General features: G+C 36.0%; 1 protein-coding gene across 1 annotated transcript; it reads right to left on the bottom strand.

Annotated features, from left to right (window-relative positions):
- Positions 1-413: 413 nt before the first annotated feature.
- Positions 414-830, bottom strand: LOC142164830 (uncharacterized). Its single transcript, XM_075223575.1, has one exon. It carries the CDS (start codon positions 828-830, stop codon positions 414-416), a length of 417 nt encoding a protein of 138 aa, XP_075079676.1.
- Positions 831-10882: the final 10052 nt, after the last annotated feature.

The following is a 10882-nucleotide window of genomic DNA, read 5'->3' as shown; positions in this document are numbered from 1 at the left end:
AAAATGTCATCAATAAACACCACCACAAATTGATCAAGAAAAGGCTTGAATACACGGTTCATTAGATCCATAAATGCAGCAAGAGCATTTGTCAAACAAAATGGCATTACCAAAAATTCATAATGGCCATACCTGGTCCTAAAAGAAGTTTTAGGAACATCTTGCTCCCTCACGCGCAACTGATAATATCCAGACCTCAAGTCAATTTTTAAGAACAAGCTGGCACCCTTCAGTTGGTCAAACAAGTCATCGATTCTAGGCAGTGGGTATTTGTTCTTGATTGTTACGTTGTTCAGCTATCGGTAATCAATGCAAAGCCTAAGAGTGCCATCTTTTTTTTTCACAAATAAAACAGGAGCTCCCCAAGGCGAAATACTGGGACGGATAAAACCTTTCTCAAGAAGTTCTTGCAATTAAGCCTTCAACTTTTTTAATTCAGCTGGAGCCATTCTATAAGGAGCGATAGAAATAGGAGTAGTTCCAAGGACAAGCTCTATAGGAAATTCAATCTCCTTTTCTGGAGGCAACCTAGGAAAATCATCAGGAAATACAGCAGGAAAGTCACACACAGTTGGTATGTCCTTAAGACTTGGACTCCCTAATCGTGTATCGACTATATGAGCAAGATAGGCATCATAACCTTGACAAATCATCTTCCTTGCTAAGACCGCAGAAATAATATTAGTTGTCAATGATCCTTCTCCTTGAACTACTATGTGTGAGTATGCAGGAGTTCTAAAAGTCACTTGCTTCAACCTACAATCAACCAATGCATGGTGCCTATGGAGCCAATCCATGCCAACAATAACATCATAGTCTTGGAAGGGCATTTCAAGCAAGTTTGTAGGGAAGACTAGATTTTGAATCATGAATGGACAATCTCGGTAAATCTTGTTAACAATAGCCTGATGACCTAATGGACTCGTGACCAGCACATCAAAGTCAAGTCTCACAGATTTAATAGTATCAGGAAATACAAGTGATGAGCAAACATAAGAGTGCAAAGATCCAGGATCAAATAATGTAACGACAGATATGCCAAATAAGTGAAATTTACCAACAACCACGTCCGGGCCATCTTGGTCATTTTTCTGTCTCAGAGCATAGACTCGTGCAGTAGATCTCAACCCACTAGCCTAATTAGCTCCACTTGAACCCACCGCTTGCATATTTCTAGGTAATGTACCACTATTAGCTTGAGAATGAGTAGTGATATGCTTTTAAACTGAACCCTCTGTATGTGTATACGAAAGAGGATTAGGATTAGGACAATCCTTCACTTTATGATCCATACTTCCACAATTAAAACAAGCTCCAGAAGCCCTTTTGCAGGCACCATAGTGATTCTTTTCGCACTGTGCACAAGTAGGTGTATAAGTTTTGCCTTGGCCATAACTTGGAGTACTAGCAGTAGAGAAATTTAGCTTATTCTGCTTATGATATGATGACTTCTGTGCACTTTCAGTCTTGGAATAGTTAAACTTTTCCTTCTTGGATGGACCGCCATAATCTGAATTACCCTTCCTAAACTTGTTTTCTCTCCTACTAGCTTCTTCCTTGTCAATTCTTTCCCAAGTAAGAGCAGCTGAAATTAGCTTGGAAAAATCCTCAAGTTGCAAGATTGCCACAGATTTTCGAATGTAACCATTCAAACCTTCTTCAAATCTTCTGCACTTGTCTCTTTCACCATCAATAATACCTCCAACATAGCAAGAAAGCCTGAGAAATTTTTGTTGATATTCTGCAATAGACATACTCCCTTGTCTTAAATTCAGAAACTCTTTTTTCTTTACATCACAGTAGACAGGGGGGCATATTTCGCACGAAATGCTTTCACAAATTCATCCCAAGTAAGGACCGAAGATTTTGCTTTTGCATTTGGCACGCTTACCCACCAATCGTAGGCATCTTTTTTGTAAAAGAGAGATAGCATACTTAAATTTGGCAGCATTAGTACACTCTAGTTGTTCAAAGACCCTCTGCATGCGCTTGATCCATTGTTCAGCTACCGTGGGATCAGTAATGCCTTCAAATTCAACTCCACCCATTTTCCTCATCTTCTCAAAATTCATTTCACTAGGTTCTGACATTGTCCCAGCCAAGTGACGAAAGAACTCAGCTATCTGCTGAAATGGATGAGTCATAATAGGAGTACTATGACCCATTTCTCTTGGATTATTGCCCACTTCATTTTCACTAACACGATGATGATTTAGGTTAGGCAAAGGTACCTTATCTCCTTCTTGGAGGTGAGGTGGAGCATTATAATGGGCCTGACTTTCATCAACGGATTTAATATCTCTATTTAAAGAAGAGGCCATATTATAATTCCTATAAAGGATAAGATCACACTGCATTAGAGACATGTACATGATGAATATGCACAAGTAATACATCAAATTACATTAAACAATTATGCAAAAATTTATAATCTCCAAGTCATTTTCAAGAAAGAAAAGAACAAAAATATTAGGTACGATCACAACAAAAATCCTAGAATCACAAACCTAGGCTCTGATACCAAAACTTATAGCAACCCCTTTGGGAGGGTGCTACTTACGAAACAAATCTAATTTACTACTTACAACATTAAGAAGATATAAATAAAAAAAATATTCAGAATAATTTAGTAGCGGAAATAGGCCCATGCGATGAGGTCCAAAGTGCAATATTTTTATTTTTGAAAATACTCTTCATAATTTTTATTTTATTTTTTAAAAAATGAAATACAATGTCAAAATTTTGACATAAGGTGATACAACCCTTCTTGAATAATCAACACATTAAAGCAATTTTCTAACAAAATTATACTTTCATTCGACATCACTGCAAGTTTGTATTGTACATAGATTTCAAACTATCAGGTATAAAAAGGAAAACTAGTTTTCTCCTTTGTACATATATATAAGACAAAGTGTAAATTTAACATATTAGAAGACTTGAGTTATTAACACTCCTTAAAACAGCGAAATAAGTTACCAAATTCAAGTTACAAGATTTTGGTCTTAATATCCAAGCCTCCAAATAATATACATAAATGTGACATATATATTATGTAAAAGTCCCAAAACTATAAAAAACCATGGTGCATATGTAAATATGATCTCTATAAGTTCTCCCAAAAAGACTACTTCATAAGGCCGTCTTCAAATTTTATCTCGTACATTACCTACGATAGAAAATAACTATCGCTAAGCATAAAGCTTAGTGACGTATAAACTTTGGGCTTGGAGCCATTAACTTCTCCAATTCCCATTTTTAGTCATAGATAGCTCAAATGAAGTATAATTTAAAACAAGCGAACAAATATATCAAAAGTTACAAATATCAACCCTTAAAGTGTTTCCAAATATCAATAACAATGTTCAAGATTCAAGAGTTGAGAAAGTGTATACTATCAATCCAAGAAAACTTGTCAAATATTTTTTTTTTTGCCCAATATGTACGTCATGCCATCACACTAAGCATAATCAGATATCAAGATGGACCGAAGCCCCAAATCAAGTAGGGTCAAAATCCAATAGTCAAGAGAATCAAGAACCATATTAATAATGGCTTCCTAGTTCATACTTAACACGGATAAGTTCCATAATTTAAGACGAACTACAAATCCAAAGTCAAGATGGCAAAAGATCCAAATCAAGAGGCATGCCAAGATGAGTGACAAAGTCACTGCCACAAGAAGGACAAAGTCCCAACAAGAATGCAAAATAATCAAACAATCCGTACAAGTGGGCGATTTAGTAAATATCTTGCAATACTTAATATAACACGAATACAATGCTATTAATTGAAGACAAGAAAAATAAAATATCACGTTATTTCAAAATATTCCAGCAAGTAAAAAGAGTACAAAGTTTATAAACAAACCTTGGTGTTTTACCACAAAATAGTTCAAACACAACTTGAGGACGTTCGAATCGTCTACGCCCTAGACAAACCAAATCCGTCCACTACTTCCTCAAACACTTACCCTTAGCTTTTACAAGGATATATATATATATATATATATATATATTTTACAAGGATATATATACCTTAAATATATAATAAAATATCTATATAAGTTCAGTGATTTAACATATCAAACTAAACATGATATTGGTGAAAATTACCCAAAATGTTTGAAACAGAAATTCTGCACAGCATCATTGTCTGGTATTATGACTCAGATTTGAAGATAAAAAAGGACAAACTAGACTGTGTGGTCTTCTTTACAGTTGTAAATATGTGTCTTAGTGTTTCCGAACATCTTGAATCATCCCCATATCATTTTTTTACAAAAGGTTATGCTAAACTTACTAACAGTAGTACAGGGAGGGTTTGTAAAACAGAAAATCTGGACAACACTTGCCCTGTACTTCACCACCTATTTTCGGGCAAATAAAAGATAAATCAGGTTTTGGTTACTTCATAAGAGTTATAGATCTATGAAATAGATTTCCAGAAAGTCTTACATCACTTAAAACGGAACTCTATACAAAAAAGATATGAAGAAAACACTAATAGCTGTCTAGTGTAAAAACGAGTTTAGTAACTTACCACAAAAGAGAGGAGCAACTTGAGCTTCACCAAGAACGAATTTTGCTGGTTGGTTTAGTGAAATTTATGGTGGTTTTCATAAAGTTTTCAGGTGATAAGAAGGAGAGAGGGTAGGGGTTTTCTTTTTCTTGAAAGAATAAAAATGGGGAGTTTATTGAAGACTAAGTCAATCAAAGTTATCTTTAAGAATTTTGGATATATATGAAATAAAAATGGTTGTCCAACTACTAAATATCCTTAGATAAATACAAAAGGGTGGCATCCCAAATACTTAATTATAATGTATTTAATAACAATTCATCAAAATAATATTAAGTGTTATACATAGCAATACCATGGAACTTCTTTGTCAATATTAACACAACCTAAAGTAAGAAATTTACATGTATTGTAAATTTCAAGTTTAGAAAATGCGAAGTAAAAAATATCTCCTCATTATAAAGATGCTCAATCGAAAATACAAATATTAGTAAAATATTGGGGTGTTACAGAGGCCAAGACTTGGCTCTCCGTTATCTGTGCGAGGATCTTGCCTTCTACAAATGACACTGATGTGTCACCAGAGAAGGCACTAATAATTGTTTCTATCATGGATGAACTACCCATGAACATGGGGGAACACATTGTTAGAGAAATCGAGGAAGCCACCCATGGGAGATCCAAGAGCCTATTCTTCCCACCATTGATTACTCGGCTATGCTATGATGTTGGGGGTGTTAAAATGCCCAAATGATGATGAGAAAGGTCCAAGAAAGTCGATGATCCATCCATTGCTGAAAAGAGGACCCACTGACAAGCAGAAAAAGAGGAGGATTGATATTGCATCCTCTTCATTTGAGCAGTTCTCTGAGACCACCACTGATCCTGCCGGACCCTTTGCACCTGCACCAGGGTTATTTGACCTCATGGGACCACTCCAGTCCGGTCCTCACATTATGCGTCACCTATCCAGTCAGATACATGGAGTAGATGCACACATTAGGCAACTTATAGTTGGCCTTCCTACTGGCCCATCTGGGGCTCACACATCTACTGGCAATGCTGCCCCGCCATCCCCGGAGTTATGGTCAAAGAGAAAAAAGCAATAACAGGCAAGATAGAGGCCATGAATAACAAGTTGGAAAATATGAGCCGCCGGTAAGGGAAGATTGAGAAGCGGCAGAGAAAGTTCAAGGAGCACGAAAATAAAAAGAGCAATCTCATGAACAAAATGATGGATAAGCTGAGGTCGTTCTGTGGTTCAAATGACTTAGATGATGATGAGGAGGAGGAAGAGCTCAAATTTCCTTCCACCTCCGGTTTCGACTGAGGCCGGTTCAGGGAGCCCCTCTAACTATTATGCTTTTTGCTTTGATATTTTGCAGTGAGGACACTACAATGATTTTAGTTAGGGGGTGGCACATTTTATTTATATATTTATGCCTGTATGAGTTTGTATGGAAATTGTGTGCCCTTGCTGGGCTTGTGTTGTGATTAATATAGTTGTGGATTAGTCGCTTCTGTTACTTTATTTTCTTTAGTAGCTTTTAGTTATGTTATTTTTAATCCTTTAGTAGTTTTAAGTTTATATTATTTTTTAGTAGTAATATAGTCTCCTTGGGTTTTCTTTATGCTATGATTCTTTCCCGAGGAATATTTTGTGTTGAACCGAGTGACTTTTTCCTATGATGGATAGCGTGACAAATTTCTTAAGGGATTAGTCTTATTTAGTTTTTCTTTTTGTAGGTAATTATTTTTTTATTTTAGTTAGTTTAGCAGCTAGTAGTGAATAAATTGATTATTGGGTGTGATCTTTTGTCCATAAACCAACATATGAATTATTTGATACCAACATAATTTAAACTTTGGCATATGAAATCTTGATCTTTGAAAAAGAAAAATGATTGAAGTAAGGATCATTATCATGACTTGTAGACTCAATTTTTGGCTCTTTGATTGGAACTCTTGCATTATTTGTAGTCTAGAACTTGCCCGGAATGTGCTTCAAGGAGAAATTCTAGACTAACTTGGTTTGAAAAATGATGTTAGGCCTTCCTTGGACAGTTATTATGCCTTAAATTTTCTACCCTTGCATATTTTCCCTAGTCAACCCCTTTTGAGCCTTTAAACTTTTTCTTTGGCAACCATATTACAAGCGTTAGCCCTTCGTTCTTTATTAATCTATCTTTTGGCATCCTACCTCCCTAATTACTTTGAAAGTATAACGACCCGACCAATCGTTTTGGAATCGATTTGGAAGAATGAACTTCATGATTGAAGCTTTAAGTTGGAAGAGTTGACCAAGTTTGACTTTTGTGTATTTGACCCTAGATCGGAGTTTTGATGGTCTCGTTAGGTCTGGATGGGGATTTTGGACTTGGACATAAGCCCGGATATGCATTAGGATGTTTCTTGAAGGTTCTAGCGTTAATTGGAGAAAGTTGGCAATTTGGAGTTTTGGAATGTTCATAAGTTTGACCGAAAGTTGACTTTTATGATATCGGGTTCAGATTTTGGTTCTGAGAGTTGGAATAGCTTCATTATGTTATTTGAAACTTGTGTGCAAAATTTGAGGTCATTCCGAGTTGATTTGATATGGTTCGGCACGAGTTTTGGAAGTTGAAAGTTCAAAAGTTTATTAAGTTTGATTTGAGCTACGATTCGTGGTTTTTATGTTGCTTGATGTGATTTGAAGCTTCGAATAAGTTCGTATCATGTTTTGAGACAAGTTGGTATGATTGAATTGGGTACGAGGAGTTCGAGTGTATTTTGGATCATTGGTCTAGAAACTAGTTAAGTTAAGGATTTGGACTTGGCTTGGTGGCTGAAGACTGCTGGTGTATTTTTCTGGTTTCCTTCTTCGCGTTCGCGAGTGGGTCCTCACGTTCGAGAAGGGGAATTTGAGTCAGGCAAGATTTGCTCTTCACATTCGCGAGGGGGTCTCGCATTCGCGAAGGGAAGCTGGGGTCAGACGAGGTTGTTCATCGCGTTCGCTATTGGGTATCGCGTTCGCGGAGGGAAAATAGTTGTCATGGGCTTTTGCCTTCGTGTTCCCGAAGGGGAGCTCGAGTTCGCGAAGAGGAGCTCGCGTTCGCGAAGAGGAGCTCAGTAAAGCATCGCGTTCGCGAGCAATGTTTCGCATTCGTGAAGAGCAATGTTGGGCAGCACAATTTTGTGCTTTTCGAACGCGAGGGACCTGTCGCGTTCACGAAGAAGAGAGGTCTGGACAGAAAGTTTATGTTCTGAAATTTGTCAAATTACCTGAATCCATGATTGTTTTTAACATTTAATAGGGTGAATTAAGTTGGAAAGATTAGAAAACCCTCTTAGTTTAATTTGAAGATTTGAGGGTCGAATTGAGGTCAGAGTTTGGTAAAATTGGTATGGTTAGACTCGTGGTTGAATGGGATTTCGGATTTTGTAACTTTTATCGAGTTCCGAGATGTGACGATATTTGAGCTAAATTTCGGATTTTGTTGGAAAATTTGTATTTTCTTATGGAATAAATTCCAATAATTTTTTTGACTGAATCAAATTATTTGTAACTAGATACGAGGCTTTCAAAATCAATTCTCGAGGTAAGGGCATATCAGAGTGAGAAATTACACCGTTTGAGGTAAGTAACACTTCTAAAATTGGTTCTGAGGGTATGAATTCCCAAATTGGTGTTATATAAATTGTTTGGAGGTGACGCACGTGATAGTTGACTAGTGTGTGGACGTGCACCATATAAATTGACTTGAATAAATCATGTGAAGTTGTAAAGTTAAAGAATCATATTATTATCTGAACATGCCACACATGTTTGAGGAATTGAGCTGAGGCTCGTAATAAAGATAATGTTTAGACTATGTGCCAATATTTTAGGACCCATAGTGTCACGACCCAATTTTACCTATAGGTCGTGATGGCGTCGGACACCGCTGTCAGACAAGCCAACAATAAATACTAAATAAATTCTCATTTTAATATTTTTGAAGTCATAGTTGTTCCTCTCAATTAAATAGCAGAAGATGACATTTACCAAATACGTACTAATATCTTTAAAAATTTTCAATACAGTGCAACCCATAATCATCCCAAAACCCGGTGTCACAAGTGCATGAGCATTTACTAGGGAATTAAAATAAAAGACAGCATCTGTCTAGAATACAAATTAGACAGGAAAATATAATAACTATGAGGGAGACTCTATTAGCTGTAGATCGTAATATAGAATGCAACTTACCTATGTCCCCACAATTATTAACCACACCTCTGCGCCCACAAGGCCGCTATACATATATGTACTTGCACAATAAAATGTACAGCAAGTGCAGTATTAGTACGAAAACAACGTGTACCTAGTAAGTATCAAGCCTAATCTCAAAGAGGTAGAGACGAGATGGCCGACTATGACACTCACTATGGGTCAATAATATTAAATAATCATGAAAATAGAAATATTTATATCAACGTGATTCACAGAGTTAACAATAATTTTATTGTACCAGCAGAGGTAATTAAATTCCTTCAATTCCAATAATTCTCAATATATTAATTAAATTCCTTCAATTCAAATAATTTCTAATCTATTAATTAAATCCATCAATTTCAATAAAAATTCCAATTTATCAAATAGCTTTACAAGCTGCAATTCAATTTTAATAAATTTCCAATTTATCAAATAGCTTTACAAGCTGCAATTCAATTTCAATAAATTTCCAATTTATCAAATATCTTTACAAGCTGCAATTCAATTTCAATAAATTTTCAATTTATCAAATAGCTTTACAAGCTGTAATAAACTGTCCAAGTATCGTGTAATTATTATTATTATTAAGCACGATTTCTGCCGAGGTCGTACGGCCCGATCCAGAGTTTCGTGTACACTACCGAGGGACGTGCGGCACGATCCATAGATGCATCTATCCTGCCGAGGCATTCGGCCCGCTCCACAAGAAAGGAGAATATTTTCTTATGTACCTCCGGAAGGAGAGTATATTCATTATAAGATAAATTCGGGAGGATGAACAATTTCTTTAAACAGTTAATTAATTTAAACAGAAAATTAAGCATATGAAATTTTCATCTTTATTATATTTCCTAACAATTCACAATTTATATATCAAATAATTCAATTAAATAAAGAATATAATTTACACAAGTAATTCATGCTTTGTGTCCTAAACTACCCGGACTTTAGCATTAATAGTAGTTACGCACGGACTCTCGTCACCTCGTGCGTACGTAGCCCCCACAATTAACAACCATTATTAATTTAATCACCTATGGGGTAATTTCCCCTCACAATATTAGACAAGAGACTTACCTCGCTCCGAAGTTCCATAGCCGGCTCCCAAGCCTTTCAAATAACTCGACCGATGCCCAACGCTCCAAAACTCGCTTTCGCTTTATTAACATTCACAAGCTTTTAATCCTCCTCCGACATCTTAACATTGAGTAAAATACTCATACGCCACCAACAAATTGATATCTACAATTACAATCAAAATATGACTCAAAAATATTTATCAATATCCATTTATGGCTCTCAAGTTGGCTACAAGCCTCCAGCTCAAACCGTCTAATAGGTTCACTTACTAGCACATTCAACTCCACTCTTATCATTCAATACCCATTTGAAGTCATCAATGATACTACATTAATTCTCCAACACCGCCAAATTACTATTCATCGTCTTTCTTAACCAACATTTCCAAAACATTCAATTTGGTGATTACTTAGTTGAATACTTTCAACTAAGTTAGAATATGATTCCATAGGTTCATTGCATCCTTTAATTTCATTTCTAAGAACACTATTTATCTTTCCCTCATTTTCTCAAGAACACTATTCATGCAATGAACTAGAGTTTATGAAATCAATTATCCAACCATAATAACTTGAAACAACTATTAGAATTACTCTCACCGACTTATAAGAAATGAGCTTGAAGCATTAGTATTACCTTCTTGAAGCTTTTCCCTGAAATTCCAATGTTTGGGAAATTTAGTGTTCTTGAACAACTTCAAAGATTTCTAAGGATTTCAAAGATTGAAGGATGTTAATACTAGTGTTAATAGGTTGTTATTAACTTAAAATATCTAAAAAAAACTCACCTTGTATTCTTAAGTAGTCCCCAAGGTCGAATCCACCATGAAAGAACCAATCCCTAGCTCAAGAAAATCCCCAAAAATGGCTGCTGCCCGTGACTGCATTATAAAGGCACAGGTGCTTCAGCGAGTTGTACCTTGCACTGTGCAAGTTGTACCTCGTATTACAAGTTTTGCCCTGCTAGACACCATTTACTAAAACGTCGATAAGTCCTTGTAGAAATATCCAAATGACGAACGGTCGAAAGCTTTAGAAATTAGACTCG

The sequence above is a fragment of the Nicotiana tabacum genome, chromosome 10 (genome assembly GCF_000715075.1).
Source record: "Nicotiana tabacum cultivar K326 chromosome 10, ASM71507v2, whole genome shotgun sequence".
NCBI lineage: Eukaryota > Viridiplantae > Streptophyta > Magnoliopsida > Solanales > Solanaceae > Nicotiana > Nicotiana tabacum.
This window is presented reverse-complemented; position numbering and strand designations above follow the sequence as displayed.

What these genes read in the sequence shown, in the direction of transcription:
- LOC142164830 (XM_075223575.1), bottom strand. Translation starts at nt 830, where the DNA reads ATGCCCTTCCAAGACTATGATGTTATTGTTGGCATGGATTGGCTCCAT.